General features: G+C 38.6%; 1 protein-coding gene across 17 annotated transcripts in view; it reads right to left on the bottom strand.

Annotated features, from left to right (window-relative positions):
- MBTD1 (mbt domain containing 1) overlaps window positions 1-25,060 on the bottom strand; it is a 70,500-nt gene that overhangs the window by 39,572 nt on the left and 5,868 nt on the right. For 14 of the 17 annotated variants that reach the window (XR_008294090.1, XM_015084947.3, XM_015084949.3 and 11 more), the window contains one exon: window positions 3,183-3,384. Coding sequence is in view for 16 of the 17 variants with exons in the window: in XM_027034141.2 (XP_026889942.1) it covers window positions 3,183-3,384 (202 nt within the window). In the remaining variant the exon portion in view is untranslated. Of the gene's footprint in view, window positions 1-3,182; window positions 3,385-9,865; window positions 9,946-25,060 lie in introns of all 17 variants that reach the window. The other 3 variants (XM_053211945.1, XM_053211942.1, XM_053211944.1) reach the window with 1 other exon arrangement.

Here is a 25,060-nt window from a genome sequence, read left to right as displayed (position 1 = left end):
AAGAGTTGGATGCTTAAAGGGCTGGGCCACCCAGGTGCCCCTAGTAATTAAGTTTTTGGGGAGTCAGAAGTTACACATAGATTTTCAACTGCATGGGAGATTGGCATTCCTGACCTATGTTGTTTGAGGGTCAACCATATATTAATAGGAGTTAATATGGGTTTAAAAAAAAAATTTTTTTTTTAGGAGTTAAAACATTTGATAAAATCTCTCATGCAGCTTTGTCAATAAAGATTGAGAAATTTAAGGTCCTGATAAGTGAGTAGAAATTTTTTTTTTTAATGTTTGTTTGTTTATTTATTTATTTATTTATTTAGAGAGAGAGCAGGGGAGGGGCAGAGAAAGAGGGAGACAGAGAATCCCAAGCAGGCCCAGCAGTGTCAGCACAGAGCCCAACGTGGGGCTCAAACCCATGAACCGTGAGATCATCACCTGTGCTGAAACCAAGAGTCGGACTCTTAATCAGCTGAGCCACCCTGGTGTCCCAAGGAATTTTTTTTCTTTTAAAGTTTATTTATTTATTTACTTTTCAGTAATCTCTACATGCAACTTGGGGCTTGAACTCACCACCCTGAGATCAAGAGGTGCACGCTCTTCCAAGTGAGTCAGCCAGGTACCCCAATAATGGGAAGTATTTTGACACAGCCTACAAGATTCTGTACCAGGCCCTGTGCTGTTCAACTTTTTAAGACTAGAATACCTCCAGGGCATTATTATCAAATCTGCAAATGACATAAAACTAGAAGATTATATAACACAACCTTCAATGTTAAATGATAGAATCAGAAGTAAACAATTTCTAAGAAGATCAAAATTCAGTAAGAAAAAGGTTACATGGGATAATTTAAAGTTTTAAAAAATCCACTGCAGCTGGAAAGGGGCTGGAACTTAGCAGGTCTCAAAAGGAAAGCCCCCAGAAGATTCTTGTCTCCAAATCCAGAGCCTGTCCTGTTGCGGACTGAGGAGGTGCCTAATTCTCACCAGATACCTGCCACACTCAGGGACAGGCTCCCAAAACAGCACAGTGTGTAGCTCAACCAGTGTCCACAGGGGAAACCTCTGCAGCCACACCTGCTGTCCATCATCCTGGTGGACGGGCCTGGGGACGTCCACACCAGTTTTCTGCCCTCAGACTGCATCAGCCAGGCCTCTTAACCTGGCTTTGGGCTGCTGAGGTTCTAGGACAGTTATTCTAGCACGGATCACCTCCACTCCACTTCCTTTCATCAAGAGAGCCATTAAGAGAAACATACAGCTGATTTCATCTATCAGGTCCACCTATAGACCCAACTTGGGAGTAAGCTTGAAATCACTCCTGGGCCCTCTTCAGGGCCCAAATCATTTTTCAATTTTTACAATCAGAATGTTATCATGGCAGACTCACTCCTGAATCTAAGTGGTATCAAACAAGGCTGGCTCCTGTTCTCATTCAGCATTCCCAGGCATCCATGGTGTAACTGCAGCCCCAGATGGAGTTTTTGGGGATACTTTCTCTTATCCTTGTCCTCCGGCCACCCTGCCTAGCAGGTACCCACATCCCAACTGTACAGATGGAAAAACAGGCTCAGTGAGTTAGAGGCCTGCCCAAAGCCAAAAACTTAACTCCAAATCTTCCTGATCCACCTTCTTTCCCCTCTTCCCTAGTCTCTGCGATGTCCTTGGAAATGACCTTGTCTGGCTCCCAAGTGAAGTGGGAGCATGTCCTTCCACTTTTGCCAATAGGAAGCCTCTCTGCTGACAGCAAGTACCAGATGCCTGGACCCTGAAAGAGGCCCCCGGTGAGCACTGACTGATTTAAAAATAAGCTTTCGGACACTGCATGCCCAAAGATGGTTGTACCACCAGATCTTTCATCTCTCTGCAATGTTTCGTTTGGACAATCACTTACGTGCCTGCCACATCTGAATGGCTCAGCATGATTCCTTCAAAGTCCTACTTCCCAATCTTTGCTAGTATAGTTCCCTTCTTCCACAGGGTTCTCCCACAGCTTCCACCTTTGTCCTTCAAAGCCAGCTCAAATCTGCCTGCCCTTTGAAGCCCTCCCAGATTAGAATTCATCGCCTGCCCTTCATGTTCCCATAGCCCTTGCTCGTGCCTCTCCTAAGGTATTATTCAAATCAACCTCATATTGTTTATTAAAAAATAAAAAGTCGGAGCATCTGGCTGGCTCAGTCGGTGCAGCACATGACTCCTGATCTTGGGGTTGTGAGTCTGAGTCCCATGTTGGGTGTAGAAATTACTCACAAATAAAATATCTTTTAAAAAGTCAACTGCTAACAGACAAGATTGGTTTAACTGGTTTAGTGGTGAATCTGTAGTAAAGACTAAAGGGTTTCAGTTATACATGAAATCAGTGTTACTTTCAAAAAAGTTAAAGCAATTCTGTGGCCTACCTGCTGCCCTAATTACACAGGTGACCAGCTGCCCTTATTACACAGGTGACTAGCCATTTGCCTGAGGTGCTTCCCAGGATATGGGATTTTCAATCCTAAAAACAGGACAGTCTTGGGCAAGTCATGTAAGCTGTCACTCCAGCACCATGAAATCTGAAGCACGCCCAGAGGAAAGTGAGCAGGCTATTGATGAATTAAAATCATTGTGACACTATGACAGATCGCTGAAGCAATTAGGGTCACTTGGGACTGTTCTAGTGTGAACAGTTATCATCATAACAAGGATTAGAATTCTTCTCTATACCTTTAAGAGGCAAAATTAAGACCCAAAGACAAAATTCAGAACAAGGATAATTTTGGTTCAATACGAAGAATAATCTGGTAATTAGAGATACCATATCATTGGAAGTGTTAAAATAGAAAACTTCTTATAAGGAATTTTTGTAGAGGAGAGAAACTCATTCTGCAAGTGTATCAGCTCTATAAGCCTGTGATCCTACACACTTTCAGTTACATTGGGATTTATTACCTAATTACTGAATTTACGTCCACATTGTGTTTCTCAACAGCCTTCTGTTTTTATTTTGCTCTACTTGCTTTCTGCCAGAACACGGCAGGTAGGCAAGACAGATCAAATGGAAATCTAGTGATCTCATCTACAACTGTAAGTTTCAGACTGCGTTCCTTTTTCCCTTGAAAAATTCCAAGGAAGGGAAATGAAAGAAGAAATGAAATCAGAACATATCCTCCAATATGAAGCTGCATAACAGTGAAAGGCGGTATACTCACCCATGCCAGATTTGCCATCCGGGTATGTGTAGACTTGTCCATTGTTTTTGATAATTGGGAGGTTAGAAGGTAAAGGAGCAACTTCTTCTTCACTCTCCTCGGAGCTGGAGCTGCTACTTGTGTCCTCACTGCAGCTATCATAACCGTCAAACATCCCGAAAGAGTCTCTTCTTTTCCTTTCAGGGCGTGAAGAATGTTCAGTCTTAAAAGTAGAAAAAATCAATAATACATGACACAGCACAGATACACCACCACCACCCCAAAGAATTTAGTTCAAATTGTGATGATATTTGGAAAACGAAGATCTAGCCCTGACAAATGATAATTTTATTTTATAACAAAATGTTTGTTTCAAAATGGAGCCTTTCCTTTCTACAGGGTGCAAATTTATCAGCCACCATGTTAGCTAATAAGAATACCAATGACAACAATAAACACGGAACACAATCAGAGGATCACCATGTAATTCAAATTCAAATAGTAATTGCTATAAACTAGGTAGGTCACTTCTCTATAGAAAGAATCAGAGGGGTGCCTGGGTGGCTCAGTTGGTTAAGTGTCTTGGGTCATGATCTCACAGTTCGTGGGATCGAGCCCTGCATGAGGCTCTGTGCTGACAGCTCAGAGCCTGGAGCTTGCTTCACCCTCTATGTCTCCCTCTCTCTCTGCTCCTCCCCCGCTTGCTCGTGCGTGTTCTCATGCTCTCTCTCTCAAAAAAATGAATAAACATCAAGAAAATTTTTTAAAAATTAGATGATATTTCTAAGTTGTTGTGAAATACACATAACAAACAGATGGTTTCTTAATTTACCTTTCATCTCTAAAAGTGTAGATTTTTATTATAATTTAGAGCATCCAGGAAATATATAGATGCTTTTAAAAATCGCTGTGAAGAGTTCTGGAGTGATTAATTGGGAATTTTTAATTTTAGAGAATTTTTAGATATTAACTATTTCAAATATTAGAGAAGATAACATTTGTACATTTGCAGTCTTATCTCATTTTTTTCTTTAGCATAAACAATGGTTAAAAAAACTCCAAGTATCTCAAGCTAAACATTATTTCCTTTTCAAAAGAAAAACTGCAAAGACACTACATCTTCAGTGAATGATACATGTTTGCTCTTCCGAAAGATATGCACTCTCTCAAGCTGCCTAAATCCCCAAAAAGTAACACTGTCAACTCAACCTGTCCTGAAATAAATTGCAAAACTTCAAGTTTAGGGAGAAGAAACTAAAAAGAAAATAGGAAATAATAAAGAGGAAAAAAATCTCCAGAAAAAAGAATCTATAAGGAAACAGGACCAATGCAGGGAGCAAAAGAAAACTTCAAAAAAAAAAAAAAAAGATAATATGCGATGGGACAACTAGAGTAAAAATCATCAGCTGGCACCTTTCAATGTTTTGCTTCAGTTAGTATTTTTTGGTATCATTTTACACTTTATGCACAATGTCTCTTCTGGCTAGGGTAACTTCCTCCCATGACCAATACAAAGCCGAAATCTGTTGTGTAAAGTTTGACAAAATAAAACCATCCAAATGCATCTCTTAGTTTGAGAAGAGTAAGCTGTCTTTTTCAGAAGTGCAGTTACGAAACATTTGCACTAAAGTGGACAAATGATTTTTCACTTGAATCAAGTATAACTATGAAAGCAACAAAAGTAGTTCCTTAATCCACACAATGGAAATATTTTATGCCCAGATGAATACTATCTTTTAAGAAGTCCCCTCATGAGGCTCTATGCGTGTTCTAATGCTGTTGCCACAACCTCCAACTTCTTACAGTATTTTTCCTTTAGACCCAATTTTAAAAAGAAAACCCTACTGTTTCTGGCTACTTTGTAATTAATCCGTTTCCCTCAACAGTTTTCCCTAGCTTGACTACCCATCTTATTTAACAAATTTGGCTCTGAATAACTTGCAGGTATTAAAAAAAAAAAAATCAAATGTGTTTTCAGGGTGCCTGAGTAGCTCACTTGGTTAAGCATTCGACTCTTGATTTCAGCTCAGGTCAAGATCTCATGGTTTGTGAATTCGAGCTGCAAACTGACGACAGCACAGAGCCTGCTTGGGATTCTCTCTCTCCCTTTCTCTGCCCTTCTCCCAATTGTGTGCGCTCTCTTTCTCAAAATAAACTTATAAAAAAAAAAATCAAATGTATTTTCAAAGAACCAAAATCGGCTACCACTGGATTTCAAAAGAATAAAATTTTGAAGGTGATGCCAAAAGTCAAGTCTAGCAACATTCTGAACTGATAAGGTGATAAGGAATGGGAGAGTCCTTGTCTGAATGAAGTGTGGTGCCAAGAGCTCGGAATTCTGATAGCCCTAAGTCTGAGTCCTGGTTTTGCCATTTATTAGCTGTCAACACTGGGCAAATTATGAGTTTCTTCTCTTACTCATTCAACATTCAACAACTATCAAGCATCTGTGTGTCTCACAGTAGCAGAGGCTACAGATCGAGTGGTGTACAGAGCAGACAAGATGCATGCTTTTCACCAAGGTGACAGTTTACTGGCAGGAGGAACCCAAGTTAGACCATGTGAAGGCAGAGTCAAACTGAGACAGGAGTCATCGACTCATGTTCAGTGGTGAGGAAAGGCATTGGTGAGTTAAGACCTCGAGGCCAAAAAGGGCAGCTGGAATGTTCTAGGCAAAGCAAAGAACAAGACAAAGGCTTTCCAGTAGGAATATCCCTAGCCCACTGAAAGGCCAGTGTGGCTGGTGCCCAGAGTGACAGGTGTAAAAGATGAGGTTGGAGGAGGACACAGTGAGAGAACCCCAAGCAGGCTCTGCGTTGTTAGCACAGAGCTAGTAGACATGAGGGTCCTTGAAGGCCAGGGTAAAGAATTGATTTTTTTTTCCCCCCGAGGGCAATGAAAAGACATTGTGAAATATTTATCACAGTGCCTGGAATACACACTTACAAACACTGGCTAGAATTCTAGTTCTAGTAGATTCATATAGCCTACTTCCATGCGAAAATCTCTTGCAGTTTTTGTATAAGCTCGTCCACTTTACAGCCACCTCGGTTAGCAGCTAATGCATATTTATTGACCCTCAAATATCAACACAGAATATCTTACTCTGACTCCACTTGTCAGCAAATATAACCCTGAAATTTCAGGGGGTCAATAATTACGAACATCTTGGTTTCAATATTATAGACTGTTAACATTAAAAAATAAAAGTATTATGGTCAAATAAGAAAATATTCCTTATTTCAAGGCCTCTTTAAGCTTTTAATATGCTTGTGAACATTATGACAACTTAAGAGAGACATATAGTATTCAGTCTTCTCCAAAGCAACTCCAAGAACTAATGATCTAGAAAAATGCTAACCTTTTGCATAGTTCCAGCACGCACAGAAAATGATCATCTATACATTGCAAGAGAAATTGGCCCCTGAATGCACCCAGCCTGAGGCCTCAGACGGTCCCAAATATTGCAGGGATGAATTATCTTGACAAATCTAGAACACACTAGTTGGAAAGCTATATTCTACTCAGGAGAAAATGTTCCCTCAGCATTTTTTTTCTTAGATTAGGACAGAATACTAATGAACTAATTCAATGTATGAATTGTAATCCATTTATTCCATGTAAAACTTACCATTTACTGCAGGGAATGGAAATGCCTGCATCAGACCGAAACCCCTAAGAGGGCTACAACTTCAGTCAAAGGGCAGGTAGGAATCAAAAATCTGACTACATGCAGGCAAAATAAGACCTACATGTGGGTCTTTTCTGCCCATGCTCTGGGTGGAGAGACTACTCTGAGACTGTATAATCATGGGCCTGCCCTTCTGAGGGACTCTGAGGATATACCTTAACTTGCCCTAAATGGTCAGAAAATACCCAGATCAAGACATTAAAGGGCCACCAGTGCCCCTTGACACTCAGCAGAAGCATACTGGATCACTTCAGGAAATAATCACCTACACTTCAGGCCTTTCAGCATTCCTACAGATTTGATCAAGTACGAGCACACAATCAATAACAAACATACAATAAGCAATCTGTCACAAGTGTCAGTAGAAACAGATTAGGAATCCCAAATTGTTAGGTACTGAAATTGCCAGGCACAGAGGATAAAAGAACCATTCAAGAAATGTTTAAGAAGAAACAAAAATATTATTGAAAAATGGAATAAAGGAATAAAAAGCAACCAGGCAGATTTGAAAAGACCCAAATATAACTTCTATAAATAAAAAATGTAAGTGCTATAATTAAAAAAAAAAAAAGACACCACCACTAAAACACCTCAATGGATGGGATGAATAGCAGATCAGCCATGGCTAAAAAAGAACTGGGGAAATGATAAACATTAAGAAAATACCCAGAATACTGCAAAGAAAAACAGAAACATAGAAAATAAGAGGTTCAAATGGCATAAAACATAAAGATCTAATAAAATGTCTAATAGGAATTCTCAAAGGAGAGGATCCGGAGATGCTGAATGAAAGACTGGCTGAGAATTCTGCAGAAACACTGAAAACACAAATTCAGACAGAACTACCACATATATTTAACACAAGAAAAAAACCACATTTAAATAGATCACAGTACCAGTGTAAAACACTAGGGAGAAGATTTAAAAAGGGACCAATAAAAACAAAAAAAAAAGTGGAGGGGGGCGCCTCGGTGGCTCAGTCGGCTCAGTGTCCGACTTCGGCTCAGGTCATGATCTCATAGTTTGTGAGTTCGAGCCCTGCATCAGGCTCTGTACTGACAGCTCAGAGCCTGGAGCCTGTTTCGGATTCTGTGTCTCCCTGTCTCTCTGCACTTTCCCCACTCACACTGTCTCTCTCTCTCTCAAAAATAAACATTAAAAATTTTTTTTAAAAAGGGATTAATTGCCACAGTGAATCTCACTAGTCAAAAAGCTTAACCTCCAGCTCATTCAGTCCAATCAGCTGCTTAGTAACTAATCCTTAGATATGAATAGACAAGTGAGGATCACCTACCATTTGAGAAAGACCTCTAAAAATGTGAAAGGCCAAAACAAACCCTCAGGAAAAAATAATCTATAAGGAAACAGAAGTAAGGCAGGGACCAAAAGAAAACTTCAAAAAATGAAATTAATTCTACAGGGACATAAGGGTAGGATACTACTGGTGAACAAGATCTTAGAATTTAAAAACAGAAAAGGCAAAACAATAACTTCAATAAATGGACAGTAAAACCAAGGAAATCTTTCAAAAACCACGAGTGCATGTGTGTGGAGTGTGCACATGTGACAAAAAAGCTAGAAAATAAGAGAAAAAATAAGGGTTAAATCCAGAAGAACCAAAACCCAAAGCATAGAGATATACACGAGAATGAGAAACAAGTTATATAAAGAAAACACACACACACACACACACACACACACACACACACACACTTCCAGGATCAAAAAACAGAGTTTCTATACTTAGACCAAGGAAGCCCAGCTTAATGACTTAAAAGCCCCGCCCAAACACCAAAACTACACCAAGGTGCATCATTATAAAAATTACAGAACTCTGCCAATGAAGATACTAAAAGCTTCAAGAAAAACACTATGCCATGTAAAAAAAAAAGGGGGGGGGGAACTGGAATATCAGTGGGCTTTTCAACAACAGGATTGAAAGCAAGGCCTTCAAACTTCTCAAGGGAAAAAATATATAATTGGAAAATCTATACTTAATGTTTCAAGTGAAAAAAAATCAATGAAATAAGAACAAAAAAAGATAAAAGCAAAAGCTGGTTCTTTGAATGGGTAAATAACTATAATAATTTGAATAAAGAAACTAAAACCTTCACACAAAGAAAACCCCAGGCCCAAATGGCTTCACCGGGGAAGTCTACTTAAAAACTACTACTGGGGTCAAAAAGAATGAAATCATGCCATTTGCAACTACATGGATGGAACTAGAGGGGTATTATGCTAAGTGAAATTAGTCAGAGAAAGACAAAAATCATATGACTTCACTCATATGAAGACTTTAAAACACAGAACAGATGAACATAAGGGAAGGGAAGCAAAAAGAATATAAAAACAGGGAGGGGGACAAAACAGAAGAGACTCTTAAATATGGAGAACAAAGGTTACTGGAGGGGTTGTGGGGGGGGGGGGGGATGGACTAAATGGGTAAGAGGCATTAAGGAATCTACTCCTGAAACCATTGTTGCACTATATGCTGACTTGGATGTAAATTAAAAAAATTTAAAAATAAATTAAAAAAAATACTACTGGCGCACCAGGGTTGGCTCAGTCAGTTAAGCGTCTGACTCTTGATTTCTGCTCTGGTCATGATGTCACAGTTCGTGGGACGGAGCTGCACCTTGGGGTTTATACTGACACCATGGAGCCTGCTTGGGATTCTCTTTTTCTCTCTTTCTCTCTGCTCCAAACCCAGGTGCACTCTTTCTCTCAAAATAAATAAACATTAAAAAACCCCTATACCAACTTGTTCAGAAAACTGGAATATAGGCTAGTTTTCAACTCATTCTCTGAGGCTAACATTACTGATCCCAAACTAGACAAAGCCCTTACAAGAAAACTATAGAACAATATCCCTCATGTATGCAAATGTTCTTAACAAAATTTTAGTATCTAAATCAAACAATATATAATAATAATAATAAAAGTGACCAAGTGGGTTTATTCCAGGAACGCAAAGCTAATTCAACATTTGAAAATCAATACATTCATGGGGTACCTGGCTGGCTCAGTAGGTAGAGCATGCAACTCTTGATCTTGGGGTCCTGAGTTTGAGCCCCAAGATGGGCATAGGGATTACTTAAAAAAAAGGAAAGAAAGAAAGAAAATCAATACATTCATTATATTAAGCCTAAAAAATAAATAAATAAAAGCCATAGGATTATCTCAAGAGATGCAGAAAAAGCATTTGACAAAATCCAACATCTATTCCTGATTAAAAAAAACAAAACCTCAGCAGAAGAGGAATATGAAAGAACTTCCTCACCTGATAAAGAGCATTAGGAAAGTCCTAAAGCTAGCATCATATTTAATGGTGACAATATGGATGTTTTCTAAGACCAGGAACAAGATAAGTGTATCTGCCTTTGCTACTTTTATTCAATAGTGTACTAGAGATTCTAAGACCATGTAGTAGGCAAAAAAGAAATAAAGGAATTCAGATTGGGGAAAAAAGTAATAAATAAATCTTTATTCCCAGACAACACTGTAGAAAATCTGATAAAATATACAAAGAGCTGCTTGGCTATATTAAGTGAGCTTAGCAAGGATACAGGATAGAATGTCAATATACAAAAATCAACCATATTTCCATATATTAGCAACAAGCAACCAGAGATTGATTAGAAAATACCATTTACAAAGCATCAAAAAAATATGGAATAAGGGGTGCTTGGGTGACTCAGTCGGTTAAGCATCCGACTCTTGATCTCAGCTCAGGTCTTGATCTCAGGGTCGTGACTTCAAGCCCCACATTGGGCTCCACGCTGGGCGTGAAGCCTACTTAAAAAAAGAAAAAGAAATAATTTGAGATAAATCTGGCAACAGATGTGCAAGGCTGATACCTTGAAAACTACTAAACGTTGCTTAAATAATTAAAGAAAGATCTAAATAAATGGGAAGATGCACAGTGTTCATGGATCAGAAGAACCAATAACGTTAAGTGATATTTTGGTGTGCCTGGGTGGCTCAGTTGGTTAAGCGTCCAACTCTTGGATCTTGGCTCAGTTCATGATCTTGTGGTTTCGTGGGTTTGAGCCCCGTGTCGGGCTCTGTGCTGACAGCATGGAGCCTGCTTGGGATTCTCTGTCTCCCTCTCTCTTTGCCCCTCCCCACTCATGCTTTTTCTCTCTCTCTCTCAAAATAAACAAATAAACTTAAAAAAAAAAAATTCTCCCCAACTTGATTTACAGATTGCACTTGATTTACAGATTGCACTTGATTTACAGATTCAACGAGACCCAATCAAATCACAGCAGATTTTTTTTTGTGGAAATCAACAAGCAGATTCTAAAATTCATATGGAACTGCAAAGGACCTAGAAGAGCCAAAACAAATTTGAAAAGAACAAAGTTGAAACACTTAATACTTCCTCTCCAAGGTGCATCATGAAGCTGCACTACTTTGACATAAAATATAGATAAACATCAACAGAAGGGAACAGAGCCCAGAAATAGAGCCATACATGTATGGTCAACTAATATTTGACAACGGTGAAAAATCAATTAACAGCATTGTATGGTGACAGATGGTAGCTACACTTATGGCGAGCACAGCACAATGTATAGAGAAGCTGAATGCTGTATACCTGAAACCAAGGTAACACTGTCAACTATATTAAAAAAAAACAATTAAAAAGAAGAAAGAGGGGCGCCTGGGTGGCTCAGTCGGTTGGGCGTCCGACTTCAGCTCAGGTCATGATCTCGCAGTCCGTGAGTTCGAGCCCCGCATCAGGCTCTGTGCTGACGGCTCAGAGCCTGGAGCCTGTTTCAGATTCTGTGTCTCCCTCTCTCTCTGACCCTCCCCCGTTCATGCTCTGTCTCTCTCTGTCTCAAAAAAAAAACAAAAAAACAAAAAAACAAAAAAACAAAAAAAAACGTAAAAAGAAGAAAGAAAAAACAAGGCAATTCAGTGGAAAAAAGTCTTTTCAACAAAAGGTGTTGGATCAAATACATTACTAAATTAAAAAAACAAAAAACAAAAACCAAACTCTGATCCATACCTCACATGTACAAAAATTAACTCAAAATGGGACACAGACCTAAATGTAAGAACTAAAACTATAAAACCTCTAGGAAAAAAAATAGGACAAAATCTTCATGACCTTGGGTGGGCACAAAATTTTTAGGTATGACATCAAAACACAAGATCCATAAAAGAAAAATACTGACAAACTGGACTTTATTAAAATTAAAAACTGGTCCTAGGGAGCTACTATTAAGAAAATAAGACAAGCCACAGACGGGACAACAATATTCGCAAATCACGTGTGTCTGACAAAGGACTGGTATCTGGATACATAAAGAACTATCAAGGGGTGTTTGGGTGGCTCAGTCAGTTTTGTGGCCAGACTCTTGGTCTTGGCTCAGGTCATGATCTCACGGTTCATGAGATTGAGGCCCAGGTCTGACTCTGTGCAATCCAAGCTTGCTTGGGATTCTCTCTCTCCCTCTATGCTCCTCTCCCTATTGCACGTGCACACGCATTCTGTCTCTCTCTCTCAAAATAAATAAACTTGAAAATAAAATAAAAAAATATAAAGAACTATCAACACTCAGTAACTGAAACAATCCAATTAAAAAATAAAAAAGCACAACATCTAAACAGACAATTCATTTATATATGGATGGCGAATAAGGACATGAAAAGATGCTCAACATCACTGGTCATTAGGAAAATGCAAATTAAAACCACGAGACACTCTTATACATCTATCAGAATGCCTAAAATAGAAAAATAAAAAACCCTCTATGGTCTAGGCAGCAAATGGAACTCTCAAACACTGCAGATGGGAAGGCAAAATACTATAAAAGCATTTCAGAAAAGCAGTTTACTAAAATGTTAAATATACACCACCAACTACCCACAGCATTTCTATTTGCCTAAGATAAACGAAAAGATACATCCACATAAAAACACATATATCACATGTACACACACACACACACACACACACACAGAGGAATGGTCAAAACAGCTCAAAATTGGAAACAACCCAAATATCAACAGGTGAATGAATAAACAAATTATGGCATATCCATATAGTGATTCCATCTTGCTGCTCAGCTTAATAAAAAGTAATGAATTGATATATACAACAGCAGTAAGTCTCAAAATAATTACACTGCATGAAAATCCAGACAAGAGCACATGCTGTATGACTCCCATTTATATGAAATTTTAGAAAATGCAAACTATTTTTGCATTTCCTTCATTTTTACTTAATGTTCTATTTCTATTCCAAGATTGCACATTACATTTAGTTTTCATGTCCCCTTAAGCTCCTTTTGGCTGTGACAATTTCTCAGGTTTTTCATGGCCTTGACAGTTTTGAGGAGTACTGGTAGGTAATGACTCTCCACTGGGATTTGTCTCCTAATTTTCTAATGACCAGACTGGGTTGTTTTTTGAAAAAAGATCAGAGGTACTGTGCAGTAACCTTTGTATCCAATTATACAAAGAAACATGTTATTAACCTGAGTCATCACTCTTGGTATTGACCTTGACCATCTCTACCTGAAGCAGTATTTTTTCAGGTTTCCCAGGTTACAAAATTACTCCTAACCCCTTTCCATACTGTACTTTTCAGAAGTACAGTGGCTTTGTGAAGCCCACACTTCCGAAGTAGGGAGTTACGCTCCCTCTTGACAATGGCGCATCCACAAAAATAATTTGGAATTCTTCCACATAGATTCCCTCTCCTTTTCTAAAAGAAGTATTTCCTCTTTCAGGGTTGGAGGTTTTTCTCTCAGGTTGTATATCTCCAGTTGAAATACCATCTAACTGATGCTCTCAGGGTAGCAAATCCAGATTACGTGATTTCCACCTGCCTCTTACCAGTGATGATACGTTTGAAGTCCTGGTGTAGGTGTGGTCTGGTTCTCCATTGTTGTCTTACTATTTTCCCTTTTAGTAAGCAATCTGCAAGGAGACACTTAAAGACCATGCAAATATTCTGTTCAGCAAAATTTCACTATAGATTGAATACTCAGTGAGGATTTTTGCCCAATCCTATGACTTTCCAGGCTCAGAATTTCTTCATAGTTTCAGCTGGCATTCTTCTATAGGGAAGACCCCTCTCTTTTTTCTTTTCTAAAAATTTTTTTAATGTTTATTTATTTTTGATTCAGAGAGAGACAGAGTATGAGCAGGGGAGGGGCAGAGAGAGAGAGGGAGACACAGAATCTGAAGCAGGCTCCAGGCTCTGAGCTGTCAGCACAGGGCCTGACGCGGGGCTCGAACTCACAGACTGTGAGACCATGACCTGAGCTGAAGTTGGATGCTCAACCGACAGAGCCACCCAGGAGCCCCTCTTTTTTCTTATTAAGGGCATCAACTCATGGATTACTACTTTTATAATTTATAATTCATGATAGTCCTTAATTATCTGCAAGCTCAAACTGTCCCAGATTTAGCCGATGGGAGCCCCATCAAGCTGACTCCTGTGTCATTCTGACAAGCCCCTATCATTGTTTCAGCAATTCCTTTCTGGAATAGCAAGATATTCAAGCATATACTAATTTTCCTGTCCCAAGCCTAGAATCAACCATTTCTCCAAAGAGCCTTGGTTTCTTTTAGTGAAGAGTATTAGAAATAAAGATGTACGTACTCCACATGGTCATTGCTATTGAGACCTCTGTCTCTGGGCCCTTCGGTAGGCAGAGATGGAATATACACGTGTAGATATACGTATGTATACGCATGTGACATGTCATATGAATACACACATATACCTTAGAATATCATGAATTCATAATTCCAATTCCAATCCATCCCACAGGACTTTTTATTTTCCCATATCTGTATTTGTATCTCTCTTCTGCCACAGTAAAAACCTTGGCTCCCGCCCAAATTACATGTACCTATTTGCTCAATTCTTTCATACATTTAAATAGTTTCAGGAGCACTACTGCTAAAAAAAACAAACAACCTTATGAGTCCAGAATTTCTTTGTAGTTCTATCTCCCTAAACTGAAGGACAGAGTATTAAGAGTTACTTGGGGGGCACTTGGGTGGCTTGGTTGGTTGGGTGTCCGACTTCAGCTCAGGTCGTGATCTCATGATCTGAGTTTGAGCCCTGTGTTGGGCTCTGTGCTGACAGCTCAGAGCCTGGAGCCTGTTTCAGATTCTGTGTCTCCCTCTCTTTCTGCCTCCCCGCCACCCCCTGCCCCCCGCCAACACTCTGTCTCTCTCAAAGATAAACATTAAAAAAAAAAAGTTACTTGGATTATTTTCTCCTTCCTTCAATGTGACTGTTAATGATTTGAAGTAAGTTGACTTTGGTTTTTAGTCTTCCCTGCCATCCTTATTGAATTAATTTCATTTCTGGAGACTATCTAAAAAAATGGCTTTGCTTCCAAAGATGATGAACTATATAAAAAGTTGTAACTTGGAAATATGTTGCTCCTTCCCTGCTTCACCATCCACCTTTGTAGGCAGGTAACCAACTTTATTGCTTTCTGGTTCATCCTTCTTGTGTGTTTTGAAAAGGTAAATAGGTATATTTTCTTATTCCTTCTTTCTTATAGAAAAGGCCACATGCTAAATTTCTCTGTCCTTTGCTTTTATTAACTTAGAAATATATCCTGGAAATCATTCCATTTCACAGTGCACAGACATCTTCTTCATTCTTTTTTCAACTGCACAGTACTCCACTGTATGCATGTTTATTCAATCTTCTTTGGACAGTTTTCAATGCTTTACAATTACAAATACTGCTGCAATGAATGAACTTATGCATGTGTGAACCTATGTATATATTTAAAACTGAGGATCACCTTCAGAATATATTCTTTGGGTAGAGGAGTGAATGTATATGTAATTTAGTTAGGTATTACCCAATTTCTTCCCACAGAAATTTTACCATTTTGCATTTGCATCAGCAACAGTGAGTGTGTGTGTTTCCCTACAGTCTCAGCATGTGATTTCTTTTTGCCAATATAACAGATGAAAATGGTATGTCTGTGTAGTCTTTCTTTTTTTTAAACTTTCTACTTGGAAAGAATTTCAAACTTCTAGGAAAGTTGGAAAAATCATACAGTGAAATCCTGTGTACTCTATTCAGATTTGCCAACGACTAACATTTTGCCTCGTTGGTTTCATTCTTCTCTCTAGATATACTGACTTTTACTAAAACATTTAAGAGTAAGTTGCATAGATCACATCTTTTTGTCCTCCCCAAATTCAGTATGCGTTTCCTAAGAATAAAATTGTTCTTTCGTAGCTACAGCATAGTTATCAGCTTCAGGAAATTTAACATTAATGTGACATTCTCCCCCAATTTACCATCCACAGTCCAGTGAACCCAATAATGTCCTTTATATAGCATTTCTTCCTTTCAGTCTCCAGGATCACATATCGTATTTGTTTGCTTAGTTTCTTCAATCTGGAAGATTACTTTTGAATAATGCAGGCTCCCTCCCCACCTTTAAAAATTTTTTTTAATGTTTATTTATTTTTGAGAGAGACAGACAGAGTGTGAGCAGGGGAGGGGCAGAGAGAGGGAGACAGAATCCAAAGCAGGATCCGGGAGCACAGAGCTTGATGCAGGGCTCGAACTCACAAGCTGTGAGATCATGACCTGAGCTGAAGTCAGATGCTTAACTGACTGAGCCACCCAGGCGCCCTGCCTCCCCACCTTTTTAATAGACTGTTTCTCATTTGAGGCTCATGTTTCCTCATTAGATCAGGTTATGTATCCCCGTAATACTACATAAGTGATATAACCTTCTCAGAATATTACATCTAGAGGCAAAAGATGCCTATCTGTTCCTCATCGCTGATGCTAATTTTAATCATTCTTCAAGGTGTTGAAATTTTACACAGTACTTATATTTCTCCTTGCAACTAGCAAGCAATCTTGTAGACATATTTTAAAGTATGTGAATATTGTTTCTCATTGAAATCTCACCCCATTCAATCCCATCCCTAAATTTAACGTCCAATAGCTCTTGCCAAACCAAACATTACTGTGATGGCTGAAAAATGATTTTGTAATTCTAGTACTTTTACCAGTCAGCATAAAATTCTTCCATCTTCTCCTTAAGTTTACCTACCTACCTACCTACCTACCTTTATTATCAGTATCAACTCATACTTCTTTTCTTCCCCAATGGTTTATAATTCACTACTGTCCTATTTTATTTTATTTATTTATTAAAAAAAATTTTTTTTTCAACGTTTATTTATTTTTGGGACAGAGAGAGACAGAGCATGAACGGGGTAGGGGCAGAGAGAGAGGGAGACACAGAATCGGAAACAGGCTCCAGGCTCTGAGCCATCAGCCCAGAGCCCGACGCGGGGCTCGAACTCACGGACCGCGAGATCGTGACCTGGCTGAAGTCGGACGCTTAACCGACTGCGCCACCCAGGCGCCCCGACTACTGTCCTATTTTATTTTGGAGCTCAAATTATCCCATACTCAGCTACACGGATTCTTTTTAAAAAATTTTTCTTTTATTTATTTTGCGGGGGGGTGGGTGGGTGGGTAGGGGCAGACAGAGAATCCCAAACAGGCTCCGTGCTGTTATTGTGGAGCCTGATATTGGGGCTCAATCCCATGAACTGCGAGAACATGACCTGAGCAAAAATCAAGAGTTGGACACCCAACTGACTGAGCCACCCAGGTGCCCATCAAACTACACACATTCTTTTGAACTTGCTCCTGCATCATTTTCACATGATACAATCAATTTTTGAGTATTGACTTTCTGGCATATCAAGATATTCCAGGATCATTTTGTACCTACATTATTCCAGCCCTGAAATCAACCATTTCTCCAAGCAGCTCTCATTCTTTTCAGTGGGGAATGGTATTAACCACCAAGATGTGCTCAGCTGTTTTACACAGAGCCATTTCTGTATCTTCTTTTCTGCATCTGTGTGATGTGTGTTCTTTTGTCCTTTTATCTTTAGGGTTTTTCGTCTTTTAAATATTTTTTTCAAAGTTCTTTGTATTTAGGAATTGACCCTTTGTAACATATGGCAAAATTTTATTTTGCTTATAAAGTGGTCATGAAATTAATTTTGTAAACACAGTAATATTTATCACTACTTTTATTACAACTTGATTTTGACTCTTAGAAAATTTTTTCTTAGAACCAGTGTACACAAAAGTTTACCCATATCTTAACATATTTTTTAGTACTTATTTTTGAGAGCGTGCATGTGTGCAAGTGGGGGAAAGGCAGAGAGAGAGAGAGAGGATGAGAGAGAGAATCTAAAGCAGCCTCCACGCAGGCAGACCAGAACCTGACATGGGGCTTGATCCCACAACTGTGGGATCACGACCTGAGCCAAAATCAAGAGTCAGATGCTTAACTGACTGAGACGCCACTTTTTTTCTGGCTTACTTTTTTTGTTCTTTTTCCTTTCTGAGCTGGGAATTATTTATTTTCACTCTTTTGTTTTTACTGTGACAAAGTAACCAGATTACAGGCACCTGGGGGGAGCTTAGTCGGTTAGGTGTCCAATTCTTCATTTTGGCTCTGGTGATGATCTCATGGTTCTGGAGTTTGAGCCCCAAGTCAGGCTCTGTGCTGACAGCGCAGAGCCTGCATGGAATTCTCTCTCTTTGTCCTTCCCCTGCATGTACACACATGTGCACTCTCCCTCTCTCTCAAAAAACAAAAACAAAACCAAAAACAATAATAATAATAAAAATAAATAAAGTAACCCAATAAAGCCTAAGATTTGCTCTAAGCCATCTCAGTAAATCAAGATTTAGTAACCAAGTTTCTATGCTCACCTCTGTGTAAAAAAGGCAGGCTTATGTAAACTATCAGTGCTCACCCACTCAGCACACATTGCCTGACCCAGCTCTAATACTTCCCTTTGCTCCAGTAAGAAAACCAACCAGCAAAATGCCCAGTGTAACTTCCTTGTTCCTGCTTCCACTTTGGTCTATAAAAATCTCTTGCTTTGTAAAGCAATTTGGAGCTCCTTTCTATCTGCTAGATTGGATGCTGGCCAATTTATCAACTGCTAAATAAAGTCTGTAAGATTTTTAAAAAATTACTCAGTCGAATTTTGTTCTTTAATACGATAGAATTAGGACTATGAATTTTCCTCTGCTCACTGCCTTACATGTATTTCATAGATTTGTATATGCAGGATTTTCATTATCATAATTTTTTAGAAACTCTGTAACTTGTTTACAATACTCCTTGTACCCAAGAGGTTTTTTCCTTGACTGAGGAATAATTTTGAACGTGTATCAAGGTGCAGAATTTTTCTGTCACTCTACAAAGCACCCTCATGTCCTTTCCCATGTCCTTCTCCTCCCCCATTAAAGTTCTATTACTACTGGTTAATTTTGCATATGCTCATTTAAAAAAAATTTTTTTTAATGTTTATTTTGGGAGACAGTGCGAATGGGGGAGGGGCAAAGAGCGAGGGAGACACAGAATCTGAAGCAGGCTCCAGGCTCTGAGCCGTTAGCACAGAGCCGGACACGGGGCTCGAACTCACGAACTCTGAGATCATGACCTGAGCTGAAGTTGGGACACTTAACCGACTGAGCCACCCAGGTGTCCCTGCATGTATTTATTTAAATAGAATATAACACCACGGACATTTTTATAACTAATTTAGCTCACTCAACATAGTATTTTTTTCAGCATATTTGAGATTTATGCATATTATTACACATATGATTGGTTCATTGCTTTTTACTAACACTGCACTTTAACAATATTTGTTTATCCATTCTCCATCTAGATTTGACTACTTTGAATAAAGTCGCTATGAATATTCTCGTACAAGGCTTTGTAACATACAACAGAAGGCTTCTAAATTTCAAAGTGGAAATGTCCTTTTGCTTTTTGTTTTCTTATATGGGACCTACTAATATTTTCCTAACGTATAAACTATTTTTGTGAATATTTTGTGGTTGAGAGAATGTACAGTATTCTGGTTTTAGGATGCAGATATACCAGAGAATCTGCCTCATTAAGTTTTGATCTTTTATAGTCCTACTTTCTGTCTACTGTACCTATCCCTGTGTTCAGTGTCAATCTCCAACTTCAAGTGCTTTTTATGATTTGCATTTCTCATAATTTTTGCTTTATAAAGATTGTTGCTGTATTTGGTATAGAACTATTATGTCTTTGTTATGAATTATGGGTTTTAGCATTACAAGCTGTCCTCCTTTGTCATTTAATGCTTTTTGGTTTGACTTCTAGTGTGGTATCAGCACTGCCGATCCTGCTTTCATATTACTTCTATTTGCTTGGTTTATCTTTGTCCATCTTTTTATTTTTCGCTGTCTTAAAGATCTCATGTTATAAAATTAGATTTTGATTTTATTCTTATATAACTGACATAGATTAGTTTGTTGGAGTTTGATTTTTGAGCTAATCTGAAAATCTTTTTATTGGTGAGGGAATCCTTACTGATATGACTGGTATGTTTGATTTCAATTCTGTCATTATTTTGTTATAATTACTACGTGCATTATGGAACATTCATCACGTGATTTTTCATGATGGTTTTCTTTGGCCTTTTAAATTAAATTTGCAGTGTTTTGAAAGGTTTATATATTTTTTTCTAATGCTTACCTTTGAATATTTTGTATTTCTTTAAAAACTTTTTTTAAATGTATGTTTATTTTTGAGAGAGAGAGACAGAGACAGAGCCTGAGTGGGGAAGAGAGGGAGACAGAATCTGAAGCAGGTTCCAGGCCCTAAGCTGTCAGCACAGAGCCTGATGTGGGGCTCAAACTCACAAACCAGGAGATCATGACCTGAGCTGAAGTTGGATGCTTAACCGACTGAGCCACCCAGGCGCCCCTCCCTCTTTTATATTTCCATGTATCTTTTTTCTTACCTAACCTTTTTTTTCAGCTTCAAATGGTATCATTTTAATCCCTTGTAATAGTTTAACCTACAGTCAATAGTGTTACTCTAGTTTTTCCCTCCTAGTTTTTTTAGCTCCCTTCTTTCCACTGTCAGATCCCGTAACATTTATGTACACCATTCTGCTACCTACACCCCTACTCCTGATTTTAACCTTAGTTCAAAAAGACATGTAAAATACTGTCAAACTTTTTGCAGAAAATTTCCCAAATATCTCTTTTAGATGCAGCTCATCCTTTAAGTTTCCTTGGGAAGGGCTCCTGAGAACAGTATTCTCTAAATTCTTGTCCGTGTTTAAAACGTTTTCTACAGTCTTGACATTCAAAAGACAGTTGACTGGATATAAAATCTTTGGTTAGAATTTTCTTTCCTTATGCTACCACATTATTGTCTTGCTTTGTAGGTGATACCAGTCGAATTCTCTAGATCTTGTAAGGCACTTCATCTTTTACCTGTAAGCTTGGAGAATTTTTCTGTTTCTTTAAAGTCATACAGCTTTACTAAAACATAGCCTGCAGTTCACCTTCTGGTATGAACTTCTGATGTATAGATCTAGATCTCTATAGCCAGAAAGTTTTCTTGATTATGGTTTTATTACCAGATTTTATTAAAAAAACTCCCCCCCTAATGTTTATTTTTGAGAGCGCACTTGCACACACACATGTGCAAGTGGGGGAGGAGAAAGAGAGGGAGTCACAGAATCTGAAGCAGGCTCCAGGCTCTGAGCTGTCGGTACAGAGCCCGATGCAGGGCTCGAACCCATGAACTGTGAGATCACAACCTGAGCCAAAGTCAGATGCTTAACCAATGGAGCCACCCAGGCGCCTCTAAAAGATTTTTGTTTTTCTAAAAAATATTTATTTTTGAGGGAGAGAGAGCTCAGGCAGGGAGGAGCAGAGAGAGACAGCGGGAGATCAAGGATCTGAAGCAGGCTCTGTGATGACAGCAGAGAGGCTGATATGAGGTTCAAACTCATGAACAGTAATGAGATCATGACTTGAACTGAAGTTGGGCACTTAACTGACCGAGCCACCCAGGTGCCCCCCAAATTTTTATTTTTTAAAGTAATCTTTACACCCAACATAGGGCTTGAACTCACAACTCCGAAACCAAGAGTCACATGTTCTACCAACTGAGCCAGTCCAGGTGCCCCTATTCTTTTTCCTTATTGAGGGACACTAAATACATGTTACTTTTTGGACCCCTCTTCCATTTAAAGTATCAGTTAGAAAAGAATTTCATTTTCATTCTCTTGACCATTTTCCTGCTTTGCTTCAATCTCTTTTATTATGTTCGCCTTTGAATCTACTGTTTGGGGAAAACTTTATAATTCAGTCTTCATATGATAGGATTTCTTCTTCTTTTCTCTAAGTGTAATCTACTCTGATTTTATTTCTTCCTGTTTTTTTTTTTTTCCTTTCTTAGTTTTAGATTTCTGAATCATGGTTTTCTTTTCCTTGTATCTCTAACCAATGGTTTGATGGCGTTTTATTTCATTTTGAGTGTTGCGTCAATTTTTTTCTGCGTTTTTCTGGGTGGGGGAGAGGAAGATTTTCATTAGTTGAGATGTTCTGATTCACATTATTTTTTCCAATAGTTCTGTCTGCATGTATTCCACTCTTTCCTATTTCTATTTATTTCATGGTCAAGGGTTCCTGGTTCCAGAACACTCCTACGTTTACCTTCTCTTTCTTCTTCTGTAAGAGTTGTTAGTTTCTCCTTTTCCTTCTTTCTCTTCACTGCCATGTCTCCACCTCTTCCCTACGAGGCACTGGTTACTTTCAAGCTCTTCTCCATGGCTGAAGCTGCAAACTACCAAATTTCAAACCTGTGTTCAGTATTTTGGAACTTAGTGTTGGAGTCTTCTCTTTTGGAAGCGATACTCTGTGCTTCATCTAAGTGTTCCATGGCCTAAAACCCTATCACTGAACCCATTAAAACCATTAAGCCTTCTCTCTCTCATTCTTCACATCCCGCAGGACTTGGCAGAAGGAGCTCCTGGAATCTGATTATTTCCCTTAGAGGTAATCTGAAGGTTGTGATAATCTGCTTTTTTTTTTTTTTTAAACGTTTATTTATTTTTGAGACAGAGAGAGACAGAGCATGAACGGGGGAGGGTCAGAGAGAGGGAGACACAGAATCGGAAACAGGCTCCAGGCTCTGAGCTGTCAGCACAGAGCTCGACGCGGGGCTCGAACTCACGGACCGCGAGATCATGACCTGAGCCGAAGTCGGCCGCTTAACCGACTGAGCCACCCAGGCGCCCCTGATAACCTGCTTATTAATAATGCTAAAGGCATGGGTGGTGTCTGATTGACATGTACTCTTTGTTGGCTTTATATAGATTTATGGAAAGGTGGGTGGAGAAATTAGATCAGGCTGCTGCCACTGTTCTCCAAAACTGAAGTTTACACATACATATTTACTCCTTTTTAGAAATACTGGTTTCGCCATTTTTTGAAACATGTTGTCCTCATCAGATTCACTTTTTGTATCACCTAACAGTTTTACAGAGTAAGTCTTCTCCATATTTATCAAATCTGATTCAGAAGCACATTTTGCTGTATGGGAGTTTATTTTAAATTCCATAGAAATCCCTCACTGGACTGTTTTTACTAGTGATTTGTAAAGGTCTATTATGATTAATACAATACATACAAGATGCTTGGTATGTGGCAGGCACATTCTAAGCACTTGATGTGTAGTAATGCATTTAATCCTCATAAATGTTATTACTCCCATTTTACAGATGAGGAAGCAGAGGCTCTAATAGGCTAAGCAACTTGCCCAAGGTCATACTGCTAAAATGAACACTAGCCACATGAATCAAGAAAATAATCTTAAACCTATGTTAAATTTTAGCCTGCTTTCTCTCTTTCTTCCCTTTAATTATTGTTTGTCAGCTAACTTCTGTAAGCACAGATAACAAGGATCAAATAAAACTATTTCCAGTAGTGTGCTTTTTTTTTTTTTTTTTAGCACTTTGCTCTTCAAAATGAAACTGAAAAATCATGTTCATTTGTTTACTATCTATTTGAGACCTTGAGTGTAAGGTGATGGGAAACTGCAGTTGGGAGAATATGTTACTTGGTATTCGGGCAAATGTGAAAACTCCTCACTCACCACAGAGAAAGTCAAAATATCTAGGATTCATACACTGGGTGATATAAGCCTAATCAGAATCACGGAGATACATTCTAGGTGAAAAAGCTAAAGACTTAAAAGGACTTGTTTCATGAGAGCTATATTGGGAAGAGAAAGAGATTGTTATAAAGGACCCTGTTTTGGGGGCACTTTTACCATGGTTTCACATTAGGCGCATGTATTATTCTTATAAAAATAAAGGTCAATTTCTATGAAGTGTAAATCACCTTCTTAAAATTCATTAAGCTGGTAAAAATGGAGAGGTTGAGGATATTTGGCATTGGCAAATGTATGTGTGGAACAGCCCTGACACACCCTTCATAGGAGGGAAAATTTATGCCACTTTTTTGGAGGACAATTTGACATTATTTCTGAAATCTTACAAAAACAGGAGTATGCCTTTTGACCATGTAATTCTGCTTTTTGGAATCCGTCCTTCAGAAATACTCAAAGGACACAAGGATCTGTGTGGAAAAAGGTTTCTTGCAGCAATAATGTAGCAGTGAGAAACTGGAGGCAATCTAACCACCAGTAGGGAGATAAATACTAATAGGTAAAGTACTGAGGAAAAAAGCAAATTGCAGGTAGGAATGGCATGACTCACTTTTTATTAAAAGAAACAATATGTGCTGGTATGTGCACAGATTGATAGATCTATGTTTGTTTGTATATGCATTTAGGAAGATCCTAGAAGGAACAGCTAAACTATGAACAGGGTGAGAATGGGATGGAAGGATTATTAACTTTTCTATAGTTTTCATTTTCCTTTTTTTTTTTTTTAAAGGGGGGGAGGGGGCGGAAAGACTCTTAAGCAGGCTCCACGTTCAGCATGGAGTCCAACGTGGGGCTTGATCCCACAACCATGAGATCATGGCCTGAAATGAAATCAAGAGTCGGATGTACAACCAACTGAGCCACCCAGGTGCCCCCATTTTCCTTGTTTAAACAAAAAATGTATAATACTTCTGTAGTGAAAAAAATAAAACAAGGTTTTTGTAGTGGTAAAACATAAGCAGGAGTGACAAATCACAGCAGAATTTCATTTCCCTACTGTAACTGTCACCTTATGAACCTCTCTCCCTATAAAGTCTACAGAGGAATTATAAAACTTTCCTAGGAGAAATTTTACAGAAGATATTTGAGATTCTAAATGCAAGCACGGATAAATATACAACCAGGTAATAGTCTAATTTCAATAT

Source organism: Acinonyx jubatus, chromosome E1 (assembly GCF_027475565.1).
Source record: "Acinonyx jubatus isolate Ajub_Pintada_27869175 chromosome E1, VMU_Ajub_asm_v1.0, whole genome shotgun sequence".
Taxonomy (NCBI): domain Eukaryota; kingdom Metazoa; phylum Chordata; class Mammalia; order Carnivora; family Felidae; genus Acinonyx; species Acinonyx jubatus.
The sequence above is the reverse complement of the archived record's forward strand: the minus strand, read 5'-3'. Positions and strand labels throughout refer to the sequence as shown.